The 26,376-nt window shown below is 41.5% G+C and overlaps 2 protein-coding genes across 2 annotated transcripts in view; one reads left to right on the top strand and one right to left on the bottom strand.

The window, feature by feature from the left end:
• INTS6 (integrator complex subunit 6) overlaps positions 1-16,948 on the top strand; it is a 97,477-nt gene extending 80,529 nt beyond the window's left edge. The window contains exons 19-20 of the transcript XR_013993161.1: positions 12,344-12,495; positions 16,518-16,948. The gene's annotated coding sequence lies outside the window, so the exon portion shown is untranslated. The remainder of the gene's footprint in view (positions 1-12,343; positions 12,496-16,517) is intronic.
• On the bottom strand, positions 215-26,358 carry SERPINE3 (serpin family E member 3; the record flags this gene model as incomplete). Its single annotated transcript, XM_081046646.1, is given in 13 exon segments — positions 215-466; positions 470-515; positions 517-583; positions 1,070-1,156; positions 11,678-11,778; positions 17,439-17,478; positions 17,481-17,519; positions 17,522-17,626; positions 19,547-19,691; positions 19,695-19,744; positions 19,843-19,981; positions 20,643-20,899; positions 26,184-26,358. Coding segments are annotated over 13 exon segments (1,413 nt in total). The 3' UTR covers positions 215-304.
• Between the last annotated feature and the right edge of the window lie 18 nt (positions 26,359-26,376).

The raw sequence follows: 26,376 nt of genomic DNA, 5'->3' as shown, positions 1-26,376 counted from the left end.
TTTGTGTGATTTCAGCAAGCTTGAGAAAGATCAACAGAAAAAGTAAAGAAATCCAGGTGCATTCGTTAGAATATAGGGTTGTTGAGTGTCAGAGGACCACTACTTGGCTACTCTAGTGGTCTGAAGGAACTACCTTTTATCCTACAATGCCAAAGTTAGGCAACAATGGAAAAAGGATTTATCATTTATTTTACTTGCATGATTTTTCTAAGTCTCACCAGACATAGAAACCTGAATTTCAAAATCTGCATCAACTACAAATGAGCTGAGAGATAAGGGAGGAATAAAAACCCCACGGAGGATATTAGTTTCCTTTGTAGTTATGAAATATTCCCCTTTCTCCAGTTATACAACACAGCAACTGGGAAGCTTCTGAAGCACCATAGAAACGAGCTACAGGGAATGCTTGATTTAGGCCACAGTGGACAAATGAGCCCTTGTTGCTTAGAGAGATGCTGATAAATATTTAATTTATCAGAATTTTATCAAAAACACTAATACCTGTGTTGGGTTCTCAGGAAAAAGATGAATGGTCGATCTGCTTTAAAAATAGGAATCCAAGACCTTTTCAGTAACAATAGAGCTGCAGGAAAGGTAATAGAAGAATCCCATTGCATTTTCTATTCATTTGAGGAAAGCCACAATTAAAATTGGGTATGAAGTCAGTTATGTCCCTTGATTTTTGAAGAACTAAGCATCCTAATGATATTCAGATTTATGACGGGGTGAAATGGGGGAAATTAAAAGGAAAAGATACCACTTAGTGAATGCTATGTCAAATTTTTTAAATCTATTCCATGGAATAAATTCCTTAATGAAGGTAATTATCAGAATGACTCTTCCTTTTTTATGGAGATGATGGTACAAATTTATAAAATTGATAAGTCTTCCATCAGTTTTCAAAAACTTTTTTCTCTGTTAACATTTATTTTTTAAAAACTGCTATCCCACATCAGGACTTGGGGTTTCCAGTGGGAAGTTTTAGAAGTGTGAAAATTGAACTGGATTAACCTAACAGATACGGGGGGCAGTGTGACCCAGTGTCGCTGACTTCCCATTTTGAGCATACCTGTAGCTGCAGATGCTTTAGTGCCTTCCTCTGAAACCTCAATCTTGACTTTGTGGATCGCTTCAGAAACATAAAATTCATCTTGGCCTAACTCCAGGAAATAAAACTGGGAATTGCTTATTGCATTTTGGATGCATTTAGTTTAGGGATTTGAGTACATTTTTAAAGAATGCACTGTACTTAACTGCTGCTAACTTGGAGAGATTTATTTGGAAATTCTTAAGGTACAATATTTTATGCAACTATCAAAACCTCAATTTTGATACGTTATCTAAAAATCTAATCAGAGCGGTGCCTTATTGTTTTAGTAGTCATTTTAAAAATAGTTTCTAGTTAATATGTACATCTTTACTTCAGCCAGTATTTCTAAAACTTTGGTGGTATAAGAATCGCCAGAGTGTGTGTTAAAATGCAGATTTGGGAGCCCAGGAATCTGCATTTTCAGGCCCAGATGCTGTACCTTGAATGCCACATTGGACTGTTTTAAGAGCCACTTTTAATGACTAAGTGACAGGTTTGCACTATGGGCTTTAAAAGGCATAATTCAGTGTATTGAGACTGTGTCTAATGCAGGACTGCACTCTGTATATCAGCTATGCAATTAACTTGCTTCATGGGCTAGAGCCTGCAAAAAAAAAAAAAAGAAGTTAGAACTAGATTAGACGGCTGTGTGCTAACAATTTCAAAGATAAGCCTTTGCAAATAGGACTATGAGTGATAAGTTAGGGGAATTGACAGATTTTTGCAATTTAACCATTAATCAATTTTAAACAACTCTCCCCAATGAAATGGTACTTGACACAATAAAGAATGAAAGGTAAGAATCTTTAGAACTAGAAGAAACTTAGAAATCGTTCTGTCCAATCTTTTCATTTTAGTATGCTATTAGTATGTCAATTCAGGTCACATACTTGGTAAGAAGTAGAGTTGGGCATATATACAGGTTTTCTGACTGCAGTGTCCATTTCCACCCATCCTTCCACACAAACCCTACCACCTTTTAAAAAGTACTCTTAAGTCAACTTGAGCATGCCCCTGGAAAGGCACCTGTTGTATGAGTCTTACTCATTTTGGTGTTTATGTATTTTGAAGCTTCTTTCATTTTAGACTAATTTAATTGTTTTGCATTTTCATGCACATATAAGGAAATGAGGGTCATGAGAGAATATAACCAGCCCACAGTATAGAATATGCAACATTTCATCCATCTTGTAAATTAGGTATGCATAGGAAATTGTAAGTTGGCTGATTTCTCTGTAAGGAAGAGTTACTTTCCAGCATCATTGAAGGGGACCAGAGAGGGCCAGAGAAAGAAAAAATGGAAGCATTCACCTGGCATCACTTGTCCTAAAACCAGAGAAGAATCTGATTATTTTAGTATTTGGTCTTTTTTTGCAGATCTTTCAGAAAAGAAACAAATTTTCTGTAATTGTGGATAAAGAACGGTTCATTGATGGTCATGAGAAGGTTTTACTAATCTGTGACTTCATTACTACTAATATTTTAAATAAATGTTAGTGAAATGCGCAAGCTTCACTATGAAACACTTTATCAGCTAAAATACAGTAAATGTGTTTGTGTTAGAGTCCAGGCACCTTGGCGCAATGTGAGAAATGGGACCAGTTGGTATGAATGAGTCCGATTAGATGGGTTTGGCTATTTCAATTTCTTGAGACCGCAACTGATGAGTTTCATTTTAATAGCTTTTCTCCCCCACACTACAGGAATGGTGCAGTAATTGTTATTTACATGTTTGCACAGCCATAAGCCAAGACCCATAACATGTCAGGCCCCAGCGTCCTCATCTCTTAAATTTCATCTGTGGTAAGAGTTAACATTTCAGAAGACCAATATTTGTGATCAAAGTAAGAATTCAGAACAGTTATTTGGCATAAGTGTTTTGGGTCACTAAATATGTCCTGACATTGTGACATGACTCAGCAACTTGATCTAAGTGCCGTGTCATAAAAATTGTGCTGTGACCCTTGGGGGAAAAAAAGAATTCAGGAGTCATCTGTGGGTTAATTTTTCTTCTTGCTTTCTCTTGTATCACAGGGACTTACATGCTTACTTTTGTTAAGCAGCTATTGACATGTTATGCAATTAATGAAATCAACCTAAAAAGGGCCAAGCACAAAGGGATTCTCCTGGCTTTGGTCTCATCCTCTCCTGCAGTGTTAGCAGCAGCTTGATGCCATTGAGGTCACACAATCTATTTTCCGAAAATTTGTTCCCAAGATTGTTTACAGGTGCTAGTAAAAGGGTTCCCTGGTTAATTCAAATGGGAAATGCAGGTTGAGTAGTTTGACACTTGTTTTTAGTAGTGGACTTCGTAGAACTGCCAATTTGCTAATGTTGGTTGGTAGTGAGTCCTACAGGAGGACTATAAAATGTGTTTAACGATGGAACCATCCACACCCTCCCCTTTCTCCAAATTTACCAGATTAACTTTCTGGGGAACACAACTCTGGAAAAGCAGCCTACCATAAACCCATTTACTCATACATTACCTTTTAATATCCAAAGCAAATGAATATGATTCTTCCTTACTCTCCCTCCTGGCATTAGTCTCTACTCTTCTTCTATTACATCTTCTAACATGTTTACATGTTAACCTTTTTAGATTGTTACCTCTTAGGAGGCAGAAGCTGTCTTACTCATTTTAAATATTTTGTACTTTGCTCAACCAGTATAACAATGTTTCTGTGTAGTGAATGTTGGATGAATGAATACTCGCTGCTGCTCACACTGTACATGTGTTTCATTTCCTCTTAAAGATAGCGGCCCTACTGTTCTTTAATCTGATTTCACTTGTAAGGAAATGTTGGCTGGTATCTATAAAAACGTAGGGGCACAGGACAGAACGGGTCTTGGGGAAGTCTCATCCAAATGGTTGTTTCATTGGCCCTTCCCTTTGGTAGTGGAGATCATCATTCTTTGTGGTTGGTTATACTTTCAAAAAGTTTAAGAGTCTTTATAACATGACATTGTGTAAACACAAGATTACGAAATGTAAATCAATGTCCCTACATTTGATCATCAGCTTCACATAAAGCAGGATAAGCATATTTTCTTTGGCTTTTGTCTTTAAATTATTATTACTTACTATTGGAAAATTCAGTGGCTTAAAAAAAGTTATCACCTGAATTTACTTCTAGTTTCTCATCTTTTTGTCACTTAGTTTCAAAAGATGGAGAGTGTGTATCACATAGCACCCAGCCAGGATACATAGAGCTAAAAAGAATCTGAAATGGCCTCTGAAACTAGGCTGTGATTAGGTTCTTTCTCCACTCTCCTCACACCTTTCTTTCTCTTTGCCCCACCTTTATTGAGTTATAATTAACATATAACTGTAAGTTTAAGGTGTTCAATGTAATGATTTGATATATATATATATGTATATGTACATATATATATATGTATATATATATATATATAGTGAAATGATTATCACAATAAGATTAGTTAACACATCATCACCTTATGTGTATTTTGAGATCTACTCTCTTAGCAACTTTCAAATATAAAACACAGTATTGTTAACTATAGTCACCATGCTGTACAGTACATCCTCAGGACTTATAACTGGAAGTTTGTACCCTTTGACCACCTTCACCTATTCCTCACCACCACCACCCCTTCCCTGGCCCCCAGCATATAGCAATCTACTTTTTAAGATTTGTTTAGATTCTACCTATAAGTGATACACGGTATTTGTCCTTTTCTCTCATTTCACTCAGCATAACACCCTTAAAGTTCTTCCATGTTATTGCAAATGGCAGGATTTCCTTCTCACAACTTCTTTATCCATTCATCTGTCAGTGGACACTTAGATTTTTTCCAAGCATTGTTGTAACTTATGCTGCTATGAAAGGAGGGGTGCAGACATCTCTTTGAGATAGTGATTTCATGTCCTTGGGCTTTATACCCAGAAGTGGAATTGCTGAATCATATGGTAGTTCTATTTTTATTTGGGGGGGACACCTCTGCACTGTTTTCCATGGTGGCTGCACCAATTTACATTCCCATCAACAGTGTACAAGCATTCCCTTTCCTCCACATACTTGTCAGCATTTGTTATCTCTTGCCTTTTTGATAATAGCTATTCTAACAGGTGTGAGGTGATTTTGTGGTTTTGATTTGCATTTCACTGGTTTTACTGATGTTGAGCCCCTTTTCATGTACCTGTTGGCCATTTGAATACCTTCTTTGGAAAAATGTCTATTGCAGATCCTTTGCTCATTTTAAAATTGGATGATGATGGTGATGGTGGTGATGATGATTTGCTGTTGAGTTATATGAGTTCCTTATATATTTTGGGTATTAGCCCCTTAACAGATACGTGGTTTGCAAATATTTTCTCCCATTCTATAGATTGCCTTTTCATCTTGTAAGTTGTTTTTTTTTTTGCTATGAAGAAGGTTGTAGTTTGATGTAGTCCACTTGTTTATTTTTGCTTTTGTTGCTTGTGCTTTTGATATCATATCCAAAAAATTGCCAAGATGAATTTCAAGGAGCTTTTTTTCAATGTTTTCTTCTAGAAGTTTTATGATTTCAGATACTTAAGTCTTTAACCCATTTTGAGTTAATTTTTTGTAAGTGGTGTAAGATAGGGGTCCAATTTCATTCTCTTGCATGTGAATATCCAGTTTTCCTAACATCATTTATTGAAGACACTATCTTTATCCAGTGAGTATTCTTGGCTCCCTTGTCCTTTGACTGTATATGCATGGGTTTATTTTCTGAGGTTTAGCTTTGTTCCATTCACCTTTGTGCCTGTTTTTAATGCCCGCACCAAACTGTTTTGATTACTTTCTGATTACAATAATGCATTATGGGAATTCCAGGAGAAGAGAAAGAGAAAGGAACTGAACGTCTATTTAAAGCAATAATGGCTGAAAACCCCAAATTTGGGGAGAGAAGTGGGTTTGAAATCAGAAAGTATAATGCCTCCAGCTTTGTTCTTTCTCTGGATTGCTTTTGCTATTCAGGGTCTTTTGTAGTTCCATACAAATTTTAGGATCTTTTTTTCTATTTCTGTGAAAAATGCCATTGAATTTTGGCAGCAATTGTGTTGAATCTGAGGATTGGATTGGTATAGACAGTTAATAGTATTAATTCTTCCAGTTCATGAACACAGGCTATCTTTCCATTTATTTGTGTCTTCTTCAATTTCTTTCATTAATGTGTTGTAGTTTTCAGTGCAAAGATCTTTTACCTCTTTGGTTAAATTTATTCCTAAGTATTGTTGCTGATGCAATTGTAAATGGGATTGTTTTCTTTATTTTTTTTCCAGATAGTTAACTGTTAGTGTATAGAAACGCAACTGATATTTGTATGGTTTTTTATATCCTGCATCTTTATTGAATTTGTTTAGTTCTAACTAATTATACACCACCATTACAATTTTAGGTAATTAGATTTTGACTATATACTTACCATTAACAGTAATTTTTGCAAATATTTTTATAATGTTCATTAGCATTAAACATTTTCAGCTTGAAGAACATTCTCAGTGTATTTTCTAAGGCAGATCTGTTGATGATGAACTTCCATAGCTTTGTTTGTTTAGGGACATCTTTATCTCCCCTTTCATTTATGAAGGACAGCTTTGCCTGGTATAGTATTCTTGGTTGACAGGTTTTTTATTGTTTTTCCTTTTAATATTTTAAATAGATCATCCCACTCTTTCCCGGCCTGCAGAGTTTCTGTTGAAAAATTCATTGATCACATTATGGGGGTTCTTTGTATGTAACTTCTTTCTTCTCTCTTGCTACTTTTAAAATTCTTTGTCTTTGACTTTTGACAATTTAATTACAATGTGTCTCAGTGTAGCCCTTTTTTGGGGTTCAACTTATTTGTGATCCTTTGGGCCTCAAGAATCTGGATGCCCACTTCTCTCCCCAAATTTGGGGTTTTCAGCCATTATTGCTTTAAATAGACGTTCAGTTCCTTTCTCTTTCTCTTCTCCTGGAATTCCCATAATGCATTATTGTTTCTTTTTTATGTATGTCCCCCAACACCCACAGGCTTTCTCCACCCTTTCATCCATTTTCTTTTTGCTCCTCTGACTAGAAAATTTCAAATGACTTACCTACTTTATTGATCAGGTTTATTGATCAACTCAGGTTGATTGCATCCACTGTTGAAGCTCTCTTTTGAATTCTTCAGTGTAGTCATTGTATTCTTCAGCTTTAGAATTTCTGTTTTTCTTTTTTGTTGTTGCTTTTGGTGGTTTCTATTTCTTTGTTAAACTTATTATTTTGTTCATGCATTGTTTTCCTAATTTTGTTTAGTTGTCTATGTGTTGTTGGTCATTTACTAAACTATATAAGAGGATTATTCTGAATTATTTGTCAGACAGTTCATAGATCTCCATTTCTCTAGGGTAGTTATTGGAGCTTTCTTCATTTCTTTTGGTGGTCCTCTTTATTTTTCTTTTCCTGATTCCTCTTTATTTTTGATGTCCTGCATCGGTATCTGTGCATTTAAGAAAGCAGTCTCCTCTTCCAGACTTTGTAGGCTTGCCTTTGATCTTCACCAGTCAGCTGGTAGCATTCTTGGGCAGGTGGAGCTTGCCAGTAATGTCTGTATTTGGGCATATACAGACCTCAGAGGCCACTGTGTATGCTCTGAGGTTCTGGGGGATGCTGCTGGCGTGGTTCTGTGATTGGGTGGGACTGCTGGCTGACCTCTTCGTTTGGGTAAAGTTTCTGGCTAGGCCCCACAATCAGGTCGCACCACTAGCCCTGCAATCAGCTTTGGTTGGGTGAGTTTTCAGGCTCTTCCATGGCAGGGTGGTGCCAAGTTTTGATGCCTTGAATAGGCTGTTATGGGCAGAGCTCTGCAATTGCTCCTGGTTAAGTGGGGGTCTCAGGCATGCTTCCCAACTGGATGGTGCTGCTGGCTGGGTTTAGGTGGGGCCACAGGCTGTGCCCTGAAGTTGGGTGGGACTCTAGGCTGGGCTCTCTGGGTGGGTGGTGCTGTAGGCTGTTCCTGTAGCTTGTTGGTATTGTGGGCTGGGCTCCAAGGCTGCCCAGAATTATTGATCAGGCTCCCTGATTATGTGGGGTCGGGCCATGCTCAACAGTTGGGCAGGACTGCTGGCTTGACTCTCCACCTAAACAAGGCGATACAATGGGCTTCTTGGCTCTCTGGGTTCTCTGGCCAGGCTTCCTGACTGGCCGCGACTTGAGATTATGCTCAGCAGTTGGTTGGGGCTGTAAATTTGCTTCTTTGCCTCAGTGAGGTGGTAGTATGGCTCAGCAACTGGGGACCCAAATCAGGCAGAACTTCTAACCAAGCTCTCTGTCCAGATAGGGCCACTGTTTCCTCTCTGCAGATGGGTTCCTCTCTGCTGCCTGGGGTCTTTGCTGAGGTGCCATTGCAAGCAGGAACATGCTTACTGTAAGCCTTGTCCCCCACTTCTCCATTTCTCTCTGATCCCCAGTGGTCCTTGTGAGGCGAGACATGAGGGGGCCTGCCAGGAAGAATCCTGTAACTCTGGGTGAGCTGGATATCCACCTTGGGCTCTCTTTTCCCACTGGAGAAAATGTAGGCCCAGGGGGGCATTGTTGGTGCAGAGCTGTGTCAGCCTGGAGGAGGCGTGATGCAGTCAGAGTGTGGCCATTCCTCTTACCCTTCTAATACAGTCTTCCTCTGTGTTTCAGAGGAGTGCTTCAGCCTCGCCCCTGCGTGCTGGGATTTTTACAATGGTGACTTGCTTGTGGACAGTTGCTAGTTGGTTTTCTTGGAATGGGGACTGACATCAGAAAGGACCTATGTCACTATCCCGATGACCGATTGCAGCTCTGAACAGTCCTCAGGTGTGGCGCAAGTTAATCACTGCAGCCAAACAACGATGGGTGGTTTGCTGTAATAACATGAGCTTGTACATCTTACTGAGCATAGATTGGAAACTAATTACTCCCCTATAAAAGTCAAGAATAAAATAGTTTTTTTAGAGTTTCAAGTTTGTGCACAAGGAATATGTCTTGGATTTAGGAAGCAGGGGTTTGTATCAAGCCTGCTGGTCCTGTAGGAAGTGGGATTCATCAAGAAGTGCATCTCTAGCTAGTCTCTTTAGTGTAGGTGAAACTGGGATTACTCTTAAAAGCTTCATGATTGGTAGGGTCAAGGATGCTTGAGGAGACAAATTATACCCTGGGCCCAGTGGGGCCTCGAAATGTTATTGAGTAAGTTCTTCGGGCAGTAAAAAAGGATTTGATGCCATGAAGGAAGGGATAATGGACTTTAAAATGGGGAAGAAGAACTTGAGTAAAATGATTCTGGGCTTTTGAATCAAATGAAAAGAAAAGGCCAAATGTTCCCCTGTGGTTGTTGAGCTTCCATCAATAGTACAAAACTGCTTGGTAACCTCTTGTTAATTGTAGGAAGGGAGGCCGGCATTTTCTGATCACTTACTCTCTGCTGATAGTTTGCTATATGTTAAAGAATTTTATTTCCACAAGTAAGATGTGAAGTGGGTGGTAGCTGTCCCATTTTAGGAATGATGGAACTGTTTGTTAGATTTAGTGGCTATGTCTCTAGAATGAAGTCAATAGCTCACTTGGGCACAGAAGTGACTAGTCCATTGATTATGTTCAAAGAAGGGCCACTAGAAAGCAATACTTTAGTTGGCAAACTTTATCTTTAAAGTTTATCTTTAAAGTTTATCTTTAACTCACCTCAGTGAGTACCTCGTGTGGCATAAAAGGCCAGATATTAAATATTTTAGCCTTTGTGGGCTATATGGTATCTGTTGCAACTGCTCAATTCTGCCATTGTAGCAGGAAGGCAGCGATAGATAATTTGTAAATAAATGGGAGTGGATGTGTTTCCATAAAACTTTATAAAAACAGGTATTGGATCACCATTTGATAACTCCTACCTTAGAGGAACAAAACTTTTTGGGAGAAGATTGTAAGGCTGGTGTGTTTTACCCATAGGAAACATGAATGCAAGCTTTATACTTGGCACTTCTTAATAATTATGTAACAAGCCAGATCCATGAGCCCATATTTCTGCTGACTTAAACAAATACAAGTAGACTTTAATTGCATTTTTACAAATGAGGTTGGGTATCTTACAAAAGGTGATTTTTAAACTAGGTTAGATCCAGTCAGAGGCGCTTAAGGCCTTTGGAAGTCTTTATCGGTAGGGAAGCTGCACAATGTGGGTTAAGCTCAGTCTTATTTGAGGACGCAGGATTGATGGCATTTTAAAATGGACTTCTAGGACATAACAGCAGAGAGAGATTTAAGAATGATGAAGGAACAATCAATGAGTCATAGTGATTAATTGCACGTAGAGTGGTGTGGAAGAAAAGGTCAAGAGTGGCCCCAAAGTTTTGAACTACAATGATCTCAAGAAGGATGGTGTTGATATCAACGGAGATGCCGTGGCTGAGCTCCAGAATTGCAAGAGGACACTGTGATTGGATTTTTCACGTTATTAAAGATAGAGTGCACTCAAGTTCTTCATCCCTTGCTCTTTCCTTGACCTCTAGTCTTCCTCTGCAATGTCAGATTATGCCTGTGTTACCAGGGAAAATTTCTGTTTGAGTCATTCAACCACGTCAACAATACTTATTGGGCATTCACTGTGTGCCAAGCCTTGTCAGAGGCACTGCGCTCATATACTTGACTATCTCTTTGCTTATTTCTCTGCATGTTTAAACAGTGAGTACAGAGTTGGTGGATTTTTAAAATTCTAGAATAAATAAATTCTTCCTTCTGTGTTCTATTTGATAAATCTCTGCCAGTTAGTCTGTTTGGTCCATCTAAAGCCCAAGACAAGACTTCTCTTGCAGACCAAACTCCCATATTTTCTGTGATTGCTTAAGAAAGAAGATTCTGAGCAAAGAAGCAGCAAACTTCTCTGTGCTGTAAGTTCTAGCATTCAAAATAGAGATTCTCAAGCTCATCAGGAAAGGAAAACGTCAAGGCCAATGAAAATGCCTGCTATGGTGTCATCTTCGTACAGATAACTTACTACTATCTATTTACTATTTACTACTATCAAATCATAAGAAAACACAGCTCCTATAGTAATAGCATGTCGACTGTGGGCAGAGAAATTTAATATGGACTGTGAGAAGGAGATAATTTTAGGGCAAGGTTACAGGTGCGTAAGTAATTTGAAGAAAGAAAGTTGGATGGATGAGGAAAAGTTTCAAGGTAGTTCATTAGAAGAGGACAGAACAGGTAGAGGGAGGGAGGGAGAAACAGGGTGATTGTGAGGCTGGCCTGACAGTGGGAAGTCAGAATCCATAGCTGTGTTGCTGCACCAATGTCTCTGGCCTGCTCCTCGTTATGATGGACAGAGGGAGGGCGAGTTGTAGTGTGTCCTGTGGTCATTGGCCTCATGTGAAGGTGGTCTTTGAAAATGGTACTTACAGATTAAAAGAAACCTCCTCCCCCACCGAAATTTGACTTATCAGAAGCAACACATTCTTATGAAAGAAAAGCACCTTCTTTATTCTTTTAAATACTATTAACTCTGGCTGATAGCCACTGAAGGCTCTGCAGAAATGAGAATTCCTTAATCAAAATATGATAAAACTTCCTACAAACACAATGCCAAAAAGTTTGGAAGAACTGTTGTTACCTGAAATTCCTTTCAAGTTAGCTTTGAGTGGATCGAAAAGATCGGTGACTCCGCAAGAATTTAAAATGCTTTTTAAGTCAAAATGATTTTGGATCCTAAATCTGAAAAACAAAAACAAACCATCAACTTTCATTTAAAATTTTCATTCAATATACTTTCATACACACCATATGACATCCAAACTCCCAACTTGGAAGTCAGGGTTCTCCAGGCTCATTTGCCAGCTTTTCTATCATTGTTCCTTCCTGTAAACCCTACTTACTGAATAATCTAACCACACAGGGCTCTTCCCACCTCTGTACTTTTGCTTCTGCTTTTCTTTCTAGGTATCCTCCGTCTCCCTTGATGGCCTTTGAATCACTATCCTTTCCTCTAAGCCCACTTCAATTGTTATCCCCTCCTTTCCAGATGTTTTGCAACCTTTGGCTGTGAAAGCCCCATTCACACTTTGTTCCACTCATTTGATGCATTGAATATTTTGCTTCCTATTACTGTTACTTATGATATTATAAACTACTTGAGAAGAGAGGCAATCCCTCTTCATTTTTTATTTCCTAATAATTAACATTTACTCAGTGCTTACTATGTGCTAGGCACTAAGAAAAGTATTTCATGTGGATTATTTTATGATCACATAACTACATTATTATTATCCTCATTTTACAGACGAGAAAACTGAAGCTCAAGGCATTGAAGGAATTTGCCCAGGATGACATAAGGAGTGTGCAGTGGAGCTCAAGTCACGTCGAGATGGTCTGAGTGCAGAGCTTGCCATCTACACTTCGCTACCTCCCACCTCGTGTGGCATCTCACACATAGTAGGTGCAGAAAAAAAGTTGTTGACTAATTGACAATTAATAGAGTGTCTCATTTAATATGTTCATTTTATTTTATTTTTTTTGACTCAGTATGTCTATATTTGATAAGACATATTTTCATGTTTGCTGTGTGCAGTGTGTGCCTTCGACACACAACAGGGAAGGAATGCAGTTAAAGCTTTGGTTTTCCTAGCAAGTCCTGAGAGCTAGAAGAATCAGCACACTAACTTCGCAATATTTCCCCAAGGGCAAGTTATTTAAAACTTTATTGTTGAAGCGTCTTTAAAAGGTTGCTGACATTATTTTTCTTTAAACATAAAAAAGTTCAAAATGAAATTTAGATAGTCTTTTTCTATAATCCATGTAGAAATGGACAAGATCATTTCATATGAAAGGTCTTCATTGCCATACAAGACAATGTGACACAACTTTTGTATTTTGTATTTTGTTTTGTTTTGTTTTTAAATCAGTAAAAGAAACTGGGTCCTAGAAGCTGCAATGATCTAAGCAGCAATAAGTTTGTGCATTTGTCCTTTTTGTTTTTGTTTAAATATGTTTAAATTATCACACTGCTGGCATACCTCATTTGCATGAAATTCTGCACCATATGTACTAATTTAGTCAAATTTACCCTCCCTCCCATCCCAAGAAAAAAAAACAAAACTACTATGGAAGATAATTTTCATTGAAATCTAACCAAACTTTTTCATTAAACAAAAGTATCAGATTTTCTCATAAAGGGATGTTTTGGATCTTCAGAATAGTTTCTAGAAAAGGTACATGCTTTCTCCAAGCCAATGCTGATATTTCTCAAAAAAATTTTGGACCACCTCTTCTGAAATTTTCTTAAATACTTAAAACACATTCTTTGAAGACGCTTAATGCTGAGATATAGCAGTTAAGAATATGAACTCGGGAATCTAATGCTGGGGTTTGATTCCTGGCTTAGCCTCTTACTAGCTGAGGGAACTGGGACAAGTTACTTTACCTTTTTTGGCCTCAGTTTCCTCATCTGTGAAACAAGCCTAGTAGTGCTTAGTTCTTAGCTTTGTGATGATTAAGTGAAATAATGCTTTTAAAGTACTCAGAACAATGCCCAACACAGCTCATGAACTTTATTGTTACCATTGTGATTTTATTGTTTCTCAATGATACCGCAAAAGGGCTAAGAGATGTTTGCAGCCAAGTGTGGCGATTATGGTAGGTGATAAAACTGGGTAATGTCATTTTTAGTAACTAAAGATAATAGTAAAAGTGAGGTATGATTATAAAAGATGAGTGATTTTTTTTTTCTTTTATGGCTATGAAGGCCTGTCCAGAAGAAATGCTACAAAAATACCTTGAGTTTAAAAAAAAACACCCTTTGCTAAAACCAGACAAGGATAGTGCAAGAAAAGAAAACCATAGGTCAATGTCCCTTATGAATAGACACAAAAATCCTCCACAAATACTAGCAAATTGAATCCAGCAACATGTAAATCACACCATGACCCAGTGGGATTTACCCCAGAAATGCAAAGTAGGTTCAACATATGAAAACCCATCAATGAACAACACCATATTAATAGAATAAGAGACAAAGGCCACATGATCATCTCATTAGATGCAGAAAAAATTTTGACAAAATCCAACACACTTTCATTAAACACAAAAACAAAAACCATTCAACAAATTTGGGATAGAAGAAAACTTTTTCAACCTGGAAAAGGGCATCTACAAAAAAACTCACAGCTAGCGTCATACTTAATGGTCAACAACTGAATGAGTTCCCCCTAAGGTCAGAAACAAGACAACGGTGTCTACCATTTCTATTTAACCTTGCACTGGACTGTATATAAGGCAGTTATGAAAGAAAATGAAATAAAATGCATCCGGCTTAGAAAGAAAGAGGTAAATCTATCTCTATTCAGAGATGACTCGGTCTTACATACATGTAGGAAATCTGAAGGAATCCCCCCCACAGGAAAAAAAGAATGTTAGAGTTAATAAGTGAATTCACCAAGGTGACAGGATATGAGATCAAGATACGAAAATCAACTGTTTCTTTATACTAGCAATGGACAATTTGAAAATGAAATCCCATCTATAATAACATCAAAAGGAATAAAATACTTAGAAATATTTAGAAATAAATTTAACAGAAGCAGTGCAAAACTTGTTCACTGAAAACTAAAAAGCATCACTGAAAAAAACTAAAGAAAATGAAAGATGCTGTGTTCACGGATTGGAATATGTAATAGTGTTAGAAAGCTATATTCCCCAAATTGATCTACAGATTCTGCACAATCCTTACCAAATCCCAGCTGCCTTTTTGGCAGAAGCTAAGTTGTAATCGTTTTTTTTACATATTCTGGATACTAGTCCCTTATTAGATATATAATTTGTAATATTTTCTCCAATTTTGTAGGCTGTCTTTTCACTTTCTTGATGGTGTCTTTTGAAGCATAAAAGTTTTTAATTTTGATGAAGTTCAATTAATCTATTTTTTCTTGTACTTTTTGTGTGATTGCTAAGAAACCATTGCTTGACCAAGGTCATGAAGATTAATGTCTATGTTTTTTCAAGAGTTTTAGCTCTTATAATTAGGTCTACCACCCATTTTGAGTTCATTTTTGTCTATGATATGAAGTAGAGGTCCAATTTTCATTCTTTGCATTCTTTGCACCAGTTGTCCCAGTGCCACTTATTGATAAATCCCACTGAATTTTCTTGGAACCCTTGTCAGAATCAGTTTACCATAAATGTATGGGTTTATTCCTGGACTTTCAATGCTATTCTATAGGCATAAATGTGTATACTTTTGCCAGTACCACACAGTTTTGATCGCTGTAGTTCTTTAGTATGTTTAGAAATTGGAAGTGTGAGTGCTTCAACTTTGTTCTTTTTCAAGGTCATTTTGGCTGGCTATTCTGGGTCCCATGCATTTTCATATGAATTTTAGGATCAACATAGTGTCCAAAAGTTTTTGATCTTACTAAATGAAAAATGGAGGCTGACTATAGGCTGACTTTAGAGCAGGTCATATTAAATGATGAAGGAATGCTTTGCAAAACTGGAGGTAAATTCTTGCTCAGAAGCTGAGTTGTGTCTACCGTGGTCCACAGTTTTGTACCCAAATTTAGACCTACAGTAGTTTTAATTCTTTCTCTACTTATTCCCTAAAAGCTAGTTGGTTTGTTTGTTTTTTCTTTAACTTGGTGAGTTTTGCTCGTGAACTAGCCTCATTTCCCTAAAAACTTCTATCCTTCTTGGATAGTAGTCTTGATGGTCTTAGGGAGATTTAAAAAAAATGTTATCTTACCAGAGGGTAAAGGGGGGATGGTAGGAGAGGGTAAAGGGGGTCAAATATATGGTGATGGAAGGAGAACTGACTCTGGGTGCTGAGCACACAATATAATAAATAGATGATGTATTATACAAATGTACAATTGAAACCTATATAAGTTTACTCAGCACTGTCACCCCAATAAACTTAATTTTAGAAAAAGTTTTCAAGATGAAGTCAAGTATTAACTAATACTTGCATTACTATGATCTCTGCTTTCCCGTCCCTTCCTTGTCCTCTAGTGTTTTTCAGGGTTATTCCTTCCGGTTTGTGAGTTCTAAAAGCAGAATTTGTGACAGTGGAAAGTTCTCAGTGGAGCTGGGCATTTCCCTGGGGCCTCTTCCTTACATCAGCTGCTGCAGGATGAGGTCATCCATCTGTCTCCTAATTCCAAAAAGATTTGTGGCAAATTTCTACACCAGTTTGCATTTCTTCTCTACTTTTAACACTGAAAGCTCCTCTTCCTTCACTGAACTTCCCTCAAACATAGTGGAAATAATTGTGTTGCTTCTGGTCTATGCCAGAGAAATCTGTTGAAATATCCAGACTTCGTCCTTTGATTTGGAGTCCAAATATTTGGTGTGGAGAGATAAACTATGTTAGAATTAAATTCACCTTCTGCTCTGGCTATGCCAGATGCCACTTTAGAACTTGACCCTTAACTTACTGGGTCTCTCTTTGTGTGTTTTTATTCCAGTGCCTGGACTTATTTTTAACTCCCCGAGGGAGCACTGCCAAAGCGTCTGGCTCAGCACTGCTGAGAGCCTGATCGGTAGAGGAGGGCAGTGGGAAGGAGCGTGAAGAATCCACATGCTAAAAATGAGCCCTCGGACAACAGTCCTCACTTAAAGCTGATCTACAAATGAATTATAAATGTACTCTGATATCAAATGTACTGGAAAAGCTTACCATTTAAAGACGTTCAATGAGAAATCTTTTGTAAAGTAGTGAGTTTTACAAATAGATTTTGCTTTGGACAAGCAAAATCTAGCACCATCATTTAACTTTTTAACAATTTGTATTTGTACCTATTGGGTTTACTTAAAGAAAGTCTCACCTCTATTTACTTAGAGGTGAAAGAAGGAAAACTTCAACACAGAGATGTAAAGTCTTAAATTTTTATGACTTAATTTGGCTCCTGATTAGAATTTTATCTGTATTTGTTCAGTTACATAAGCTATCTTACCTCTGGAAAGAATCTTTGAAAAATGACAGTTGTATACGAGTACTCTTAGAATGTGATAGGATTTGGGGTACATTCTCCCAAAGTAACTGCACTGCCCTTCTTTTCCTGCTCAGACAACTGGTTGTGGCATGAAGCTGAAGTGGGGCTCTGGGGCTCTAGTCTGGCCCAGTACAGGTATGGTATCCCCTCTTGAGAAGACCCCAGGAAATTAGTTCTTTTCAGTCTGTGTCATGAGCTAGTCAGCAGTGATTCTGAAATAGACCTAAACTCTAGGGTAACTCTCCCTGGCCTAACCTCTAGGGGTGCATGAGACAAGCTAGCCAAGTGGTTAAGGGCGGACCCTGGAGTAAGACTGCCTGGGTTCTCCAATCCAGACCAGGCCACCTGGATTAGGCAGCAAGAGCACCCGGTGAGGACAACGCAGCTGCTTACCTGGGCAGGAGCACGTCCGTCCTGGCTCTCCTCAGGCTGGAGTCCAGATGTGGATGATGCTGGCTGTGAGATGGGGCTCAGTGGGGTGTCTTTGTCACGAGGCAGCGCCAGGAGTAGACTCGCTGCACTTCCCAGATAAGCCAGCTCCAGTACCTCCATCTGATGGCCCACAGGGTCCTCGTACTGGTCTGGAAGGTCAGTGAATGGGGATTAGATCTGTCCCAGGAGCCAGGGGGACCTACCAGTGCCGGACACTGGGAAGGGCCAGCTCACAGAACAAAAACAATACATTTTATTAACAAGGTGTCTACCTCACTCTCAGGAAGCAGTCTAAGACAAAGATTGTTGGGTGCTGTGGTCACCTTTTCTGGTCTTAGGACCATAATCTCTAAGATACCTTCACAATGTTTGAGTCACAGGGCCCGCAGTGGCTGGACATGGTGGGGCCTATGACACATGGGAGAACCACGGGCCCTGTCTTAAAGGGGCAGGTACTCCAATCCTGGCCTATTGTAGCCACTTGGGGACCCAGGCTCTTGGTGCCAGATCTTCCTATATTTGAACAAATGTTGTAAACCCAGATGTCACATGAAATTTCTCAATTCTTAGAACACTGCATAGGACAAACACAACATGATTTGACCTGAGGGCAGATAATTTGTACCCTGTGACATAAGCAAATAGGTCCTCTGTTGGACAGCTGGGAGTTTGTGGGTAATGGCAATGGCTGGCCATGGACAAGTGCGGCCCATTGAGCAGAGCATAACTTCAGAAGTGCCTAATGGGACAGGTGGCAGTGGACACAGATGGCCAGAAACAGGGAGACCCAGCAAGGGTTGCTGGTGAAGGCACAGGCAGCAGCCAGATCCAGTGATGGGGCAAGGAGGGCAAGTAATATGGAGCGATCCAGGCAGGCTGAGGAGACCTGGCTGCCTCTAGGAAGCCCGATCCCTTCCCTGGAATGACGGCAAGGCCTGGGTCTAGTGTTGGGGGCCAGCAGAGCTGGCTGGCCACTCAGGCAAAATCTTAAACTCAGTGAGGAAAGGCAGGGGCATGGTTCACACTCCTTACTTTATCTGTCCAAACAGTATTTGCTGAGTCTCTGTTACGTGCCAGCTACCATGCAGTTCATCCTGGGAAAAACAAGAGCATCAGGAAACACCAGCCAGCACGCATCTAACAGTCAGCTTATCCAGCACGGGTCACAGCAACTACGGGCAGGTGTTGGGAACAAGAACTACACTACGTCAGTAAATGTACGTTTACTTACCCAAAGGCGGTGTTCCAGTCCCATCTTACTTGACCTCTAGTAATGATTATTGGTCAAATAAACAAATGAATAAATTCACTGAGCACTCACAATATGTCCTGCATGGACTCAAAGCATGGACTCAAAGCAAGTTTTCTAAATGCTACAGTTTCTAAAACACTGATTTAAATCTCATTGCCTTTTTCTTAGATGAGAAGGTTATTAGTCCCACAATGGACTAGTGGAGGGAGCTCAGCCCGCTGATGAGGGAGAGGAGGTGTGAGGGCAGGTCGGCGGGGTCCCTTCCTCTCTTGCCTGCTGGGGCCCCACAGAAGTGTCCACACCACACACCGGTCTGCTGGGATGGGGACACTCACTGGCATCACACACCACCCACCGTCCGGGATGAGTGACCATCAGGCAGGGTGGGCAGGCAAAACAATTGTATGTCAGGACCATGGTGCTTTCAGTGTGGGCCTGCTTTCGAGAGCCTTTTAGACACAACTCTCAACCTCCTATCCTTTGTCAGCACCAAACAGTGAAACGGCGTTCAATATGGGAATACCTGCCGGGGGAAAGGGTTTGGTGCAAACATGTTTGGTTTCACACTAACTCCTCCATTCACTAAGTGCAGAGGGAAATGTCAAGCGTGAAATGGCTTCTCTTCCCCATCTGCTTCCCGCCTGTTCCTTTGAGTTGCACAGCTCCCTGACCTTTCCTTACTCCACACACTGCACAGCACAAAGAGCCACAGGAAAAGTCAGCCTGGCCATTGAAGAGCAGAGACCTGGCCTCTCCTGGCCCGCATTGCTTCCGAGGGTCTCTCACTTTAGACGTGGCTGATGGGAAAGAAGCTCACCATAGTTGACCTCGGCCATTTGGTACATCACGGGAACCTGGAGGACAAAGCCCTGCGCACAGGTGAAAGGCAGGAGCGGAGTGTCTGTGGAGAAGAATCTCTGCCACCAAGCGCTTTGAAATGACATGGTGCTGACAAGCACCAGCTAAGCAAATGCTGCTTCACCTTGGTCCCACGTCCAGCGCCCTGGGCCTTCACCTGCAAGCAGGAGAGCCGCTGCGTGACTGACATCTGCGTACATGCTCTGAGGGGCCGAGGCAACCCCGAAGTTGGGTTTGTAGACTGCTTGTTTGTACCTATTAGCTGCAGAATAGTGTTTATAATGAGCTGTTGCTGAAGACCAAGCTTTAATTCTCTCCTGAACAGGTTGGGATGCTCTGGCTGGTTCCGGATGGTTCCATCTGGGGCTGTTTCCCAGGCAGCATTGGGCATGCACTGCTCAGGCAGAGACCCTTGGGAGGGACTGAGTGCTGTGCTGGGAGAGGCTGCACAATATTACCTTCGCTGTACCCCATCCCCCAGCTGCCCGACTGCTGGGCCTCATCCCTGGCAGAGCTTTTGCTTAGACAACAACTTCCAGGGCACCCAACCGTCCCTCAAGGGATGGTTTTTGTTTCAGGCCTTTACTTATTTAATAAACACATACAGTGGGCTAGGCTCTGTTCTAAATGCTTTTATATACCCTCACCAACTCCTCCCACCAGTTCTCTTGTTATTCCCAGTTTTATAGACGGGGGACACCAAGTCTTGGAGAAGTTGTCCAAAAGCACATACTGTTAGTGAGGAAGCTACTATCCACACAGTTGCCCAAGACAGAAACCTTAGATTTGAACCTAAGCAGCTTGGACCCAGACTCTGCACGGCTGCACCAAATGCTCCTCTTTCTTAGAGGACAATCGCCCTGGGGTTGAGAGCAGTTAACTGTGACCTTGGCCCCCTGGCAGCACAATGAGCTGAGACAGGAAATTTTTAAGTCAGGGTAGGGTCTCCCTAGAGGACAAACTTCTGCTGCAATTAAAGGAGGCCCAAGGACCCATCCACATGGCTTCTGACAAGTAATGGGTGGTATTCTCTTTCCAGACACCTGACATGTCACCGAGATGGACAATTTTCTCTTTCCTGTAGTCTGTCTGGAAACCCAGTCCTCGGTCTTGATGGTGGTGCTGTTGGACTCACTAAGGTTGGCGGGCTCCAGGCTGCAGTTGCCCCACCAGGAGACCTGCTCCAGAAAGCAAGGGGAGAGTGACATTCCGGCTTGCACAAAAAGGGTGCAGGCCAGCTCCATCTTGGTACCTTGCCTGGAGTTGGGTCGCTTGGCATAAATAGCATGCAAGAATTGTCTCACCATTTGGTCTGTGAGAAAGGTGCATAAATTGATAATGGTGCGAGTTGGGAGTTAGCACAACTCTGTTTGCACCCTGCATTGAAATGGGGCCCCATCAATTCCTGTTTTATAAGGTTCATCTACCATACAGTCAGTTTTGTCTAGTCACAGCTAAATCACTCAGGAATTAGCCTGGACCCACAGATTAGAAGTTGGGGGGAAAACATGCTAGCTCTGAAAGAAATCAGGCTATGATTAAGTTGACTAGAAAAACACTATGGACATCCCAAGGCTGTTTTTCCATAACTTCTTGATTCAGAAATGTTGAGCAGCGCTGGAGTAGAGGGCTGGGAAAGCTGCAGGTCTGGTGTGCAGTGCGGTGGGGCTTCAAATATTTATGAAATCAATTAACACTGATAGACAGTAGCCAGAGTGTCAGGTGGTCAATCTATCTTGTACAGGGCCCAAAATCCATCCCCACAACTGCACATCACAAGCCTGAGTGACATTTGGGTGAAGGCTGTTTTAGAATTATGCTTTAATTGGAGAAACACAGAGGAAAGGTAAGAACACGTCCCATCCCCCACTCCCTTGACCCCAGCAGACAGCTCATGTTATTCATGTCAGTGAGAGCCTGCAAGAAGGTTGAGGAAATAATAAGCATTTGAGAGAATTGATAGTTTCCACGTTGTTGGATGGCGGCTTGACTTCCATTTATTTACTGCTTATACAGGAGATTGCTTCCTTTCCTCCATAATCAATAGTGGATTTCTTTTACACTCTATCATTCCTGTCTATGGTTTCTATTCTCCCCTAGGTGTCAGGAGCTGGAGTGAGGCCTTACCTACTGCTGAGTCAGAACACAGCTGAGTATTCCAAGCTTTCTGCTCCCAGTTGTAGCAGTCAGGTCCGCTTCCTGAGCAGGCTGGCTCTGAAACATGGCCCTTCCCTTGTCGCCCTCACCGGTGGTTCCTTCCTCTTGGGCACAGCTCTGTGGCTATCCACAAATCTCCTCTGAGGCTTATGATTTGTAACCTCTTCCTGCACCACCCTGACCCGGCTGTTTCTCTCAGGACACCTGTTAGGATGTATTTCTGAGTTGGCTTGGAGCCCATCCACTCTGACACTCTTCATGTCATAGAGGCCAGGCCATGAGGCAGCAGGAGACCCCCAACTTGCCTGGCCAAAGTTCTCTGGGGGTGGGGAGGGGGGACACGGGCATCCAGGATACACCCTGGCCAGGAAACCCAGCCACCAGGCATGGAACACAATTTTGGACAGATTTCACTCATCCGTAAACTTTTACTACTAAAGCTGCTTCTTAGAATCTACAACTGCAATGGAAAAAAAAAAAAAAAGCTCAGTATATATATACATATATGTATATATATATATAGAATCAGTGGATATATATATCGTGGATTACAGCCTAACTCGAATGCTTGCCTTTTATTTTAGTGAGAAAAGAAAGGAATGGAAAAAAAACCTTATAATCAGGTTTTCCTCTACTATGTACTTATAGTACTATGTACTTATAGAATCATGTTCCTCTAGAATGCTGACTGTCTCCAGGGGCGACTTGAGTCATTTCAGTGGCCCAAACTGTAGTGTGACCTTAGGATGGTCACAGAGCTCTCCTCTTTGTACCCACATCCTCTGGGCCAGGGGACCGGCCTTTCTTTTAGCTGGACTCAGTAAAGCACTGGAGTAAATTGGCTTGAGAAATCTTTCCTCCACCTGAGCCTGGTCTGCCCCTGCTCATCTGCACACAGGAAGAGCTTTCCTAGACGGCGTGGGAATATACACTGCCAGAGTGAAAAGTAATGAAGGTTGACGGTGTTCCCAGACTGTGCCAAACGCTCTACATTCATGATCACGTTTAATTCTTTCAACAATGCTGGGAATTAAGTGCTATTATGGTTCCCATTTACAGATGAGAGAGCTGCGCTCACACAAATGAGTAAACTTGCTCAGTGTCACCAGCTTGCAGGACGGGGTGCTTCACCGCCCTCCAGCCCACAGGTGAAGGACAGGCGGGCTGGGGCACTCTGGTCCTCTGCTCCAGAGAGCCTTTCCCTCTTGGAATGAATGTGGGCACGAAGCACATGGAGCGCAAAGCCTCCGATTTTGCCTTATTGCTGTGCGTTGCCTCTGGCCTTGTTGGCAACAGGGCAAAAAGGGCTGATGTGAGTGACAACAAAGTGCTCATCCCTGCAGCACTTGAATGAGAACCCTGTCACTGCTGGCTTCGTTCCTCCCGGCCTCCTGCTCCTCAAAAGCCGTCTGTCTTTCTTGCTGGACAGGGGCTACATGAGTCTACTAGAATGTTGGGCAGGGAGGGAGGCAGGGGAAAGAAAACCATGGCGGGGCTGGGGGGCTGCCATGCATTAGGAATGTCTGGGGAAGGTGTGGGGTCTGAGGAGAGGGTCCCTGGGATGGGCGCAGAGTGAGAGGAAAGTGCTAGAAGAAGTGGTATCTTCATGGGTCCTGCTGCAGTCCAGTCTTTTAACTCGTTTGCGAGGCCGGCCTGGAGGGTGCCTGCCTTTTTTAACACATTTGCTGAACTGGCCTTCATGAATGTGACACTGCCTCTGACAGGTCCTGACTTTGTAAGGCTCATGTACGTATAAGGTTCATATTCTCAAACCATAAAAACCATTGTTGTGACGCTGATGTTTTAATTGCCTGAAAATTAAAAGAGGGTTAACTTTGGGATGATGTCCAAAGGGTTTGGTTGGCCTGAGAGAGTAACAGGATACCTCTGGGAAAACTAGAGGAGGCAAGGTGCTTATCTATTTGTGCAACTGCTCAGTGGCTTTGAGTGGGGCTAAGGAACGGTGGAAAGAACATAGGACTTGGAGTCAGGGAATCTGGAGCTTGAATCCTGGCTCCACTATTTGCCCGTCGGGTGAGCTGAGTCTTGCCAACTCATTAACCTCTTGTCTTATTTGTAAAATGGGCATTATTAATGGAGACCTAGAGATTGTATGTGGTTTCCATAGGGATTGAATGACATCATGACGGTAAAAGTGAAATCCACACACGTCATCACACAGAATTCTCTCCAAGGCCACCTCCATCTCTGAGGCCTGTGTTTCTAGCAGGGTTCTCGTGTTTGATTGAAAGCTGTAAAAGATTCTTTATTAATTTACGTGGAAAAGCGATGGAAATCCCTAGAAATGATAACATCGGGAAATTGTGTGTTTCATGTAGTGAAAGCGAAGGTGCTCTCTGGGGATACCACTTGTGTCCGTTCTGAATCTCGGGCTGTGTTTGTGTGAGCAGCAGGTGGGAATCCTGGCAAAGGTCCTGGTTGTCACACATTGGTGGGAAATGCAGGGAGAAGAGTGCTCGTGTCCCATTGCAAACGTGGATAGAGCGTTCTGTTCATTAAACAGGAACAAGGCCCCAAGACTCTGGGACATGCTTTAATGCTGAGTGTTACACATGGTTTATTGGTCTGTATTGACTAGGAAAAGAAAGACTGGGCCAGGGCATGTGGTGAGTCCTGGTAGATTGTTTTAAGTAGCACACACGTGATTCTCTGAGCTATCTTGGGGCAAACCAAACTACAGGGGTATTCTATTAACTAGAACTCTGTAAGCGGTACAGTCCTGTTTATAATAATTAACCATGATCCCATAAGATAATAAAGCAGTTTATGAGTAAGGGGGGAAAAAGGTAGGATTATGTCCCACAGAATTTGGCTATTCAGCATTCTTGACATGGTAATACTTGAATGGACTCCATGGAAACCCTGCTAATCATATTTGGTTAACCAGGTGCCATGATTGTACCTGACAATGGACAATTGACCGTGATCAGTCCCCTCTCTCTGCAGGATAGCTACACTTGCATTTCTCACTTTCCTCTTAATCCTGACCTCTTGGAGACCCTGTTTTAAGTTAGGCTGAAATGCCTGCCCCTCTTTCGTATTTCTATTGTTTTTCATAATCCCGTTCAGATGTCATGTCTTCTGGGGAGCCTTCCTGATCGGCCAGTGGACTAACTCATCCCCCCTGGACTAACTGATTTCAAATAAATACTCTTACTTCCCTGCATGAGAGTGTATTTCTAGATGCATCGCTTTGTGAGACCCGGCTGCTTGTGCTCAGAGTTTCCTTCTAGATCTGAAGGCCGAGCTCCTGGCACAGCACCGGCCTGCAAGGCAGGAGCTCAAGAGCACTTGACAAATTGCATTGCACTGAATCTCATGTGGCTGAAAAATAACTCCATAGCTATGTCCATTTCTGTAATATACTTGCTGGCAAAATTAAGCTTGATAAATTGTGTTTGTCTTTGGTTATCCCGAAGAGAAAACACATTTGTCTGTTGGCCAGCAGGATCACGAGAATTGTTTTGGCAGGGGACAGGGTGTGGATGGAGGTAGAAGGGGAGCACAGCTCGTACTTGTGGCCTGACATCTTGAGTGCTAACTTTTACTTGCCACCTCAAGATTCTAGCTCAAAGGAAGTTCTCCCGAAGACTGTGTTGGTATTAGTTCTTGTACTTAGTAAAAAAATGTTAACTTACACAAATGTAACTCCCATCATTTTTTATTGTCAATTTATTCTAAGACAGAGAAAAAAATTATGTGGATGAGTGTCTGTGTTAGCATGAAGTTGGTAGGTTGATACCAAGGCCAAATGTTAAGCCAGAGGCCTTGAGCGTAGGCCAGGTATGCCTGACCTGGCATTCCTGAGGCTCTTGCCACTGCTAGTAGAATTATTCTAAAATACAGAATCAGAGAAAAATGTTGGCAGATACAGCACTCTCTAGAAGTCACAGATTTATGTAAGCAGTTTGGTCAAGGGTATGGGCTCTGGAGCCAGACAGCCTGGGCTTGAGTGTCAACTCTACCACTCACTGGCTGTGTGACCTTTGGCAGGTTGCTTGAACTCTCTGTGCCTACTATTCAGCTCTAAAATAGGGATGATGATATAATTACCTTCCTCAATAGGGTGGTTGTGATAATTAATTAAATTAATATTTGTGAGGCGCCTCCAATATAGCCTGGCACCTTGTAAGCATTGTGAAATGAAATTGAAAAATTGCCATGGGACCTGAACTTAAAAAGAAACTGGAAAAATCATAAGGGTAACCACAATGTGCAGTTTGAATGCCTTCTGCTACATTCCTGTCAAGTGGTCATCTTTCTCTAGGTGCCTACGACTGATAGTGGGGAGTGCTCCATCTCCCGAGGCAGGAGAAGTGGGAGAGCAAGGAGGAGAATGAGTGTGAGTGTGAGAGTAAGCATAAGAGTGAGTGTGAGAGTGAACAGCAGAGTGAGCAGGAGAACGTGCAGTCTCCTACCCTGGGTGGTATAACCCAGGGACTCTGCCACCTGCCAGCCAGTGTTCCCTTGGGCTCCACACTCCAGCTTCTCCAGAGGGATGGACAGGCTGGCAGGAGAAAGGACAACATTTGTTCCATTTCTGTCTTCTGCCACACTCTGGTAGAGGCGGAGTGCAAACTCAGTCTTCAGCATCGTCAGGTCCTCTGGGAG

Source organism: Rhinolophus hipposideros, assembly GCF_964194185.1.
Source record: "Rhinolophus hipposideros genome assembly, chromosome: 4".
NCBI classification, from domain to species: domain Eukaryota; kingdom Metazoa; phylum Chordata; class Mammalia; order Chiroptera; family Rhinolophidae; genus Rhinolophus; species Rhinolophus hipposideros.
Note: the sequence above shows the minus strand (reverse complement) of the source record. Positions and strands in the feature narration are given on the sequence as shown.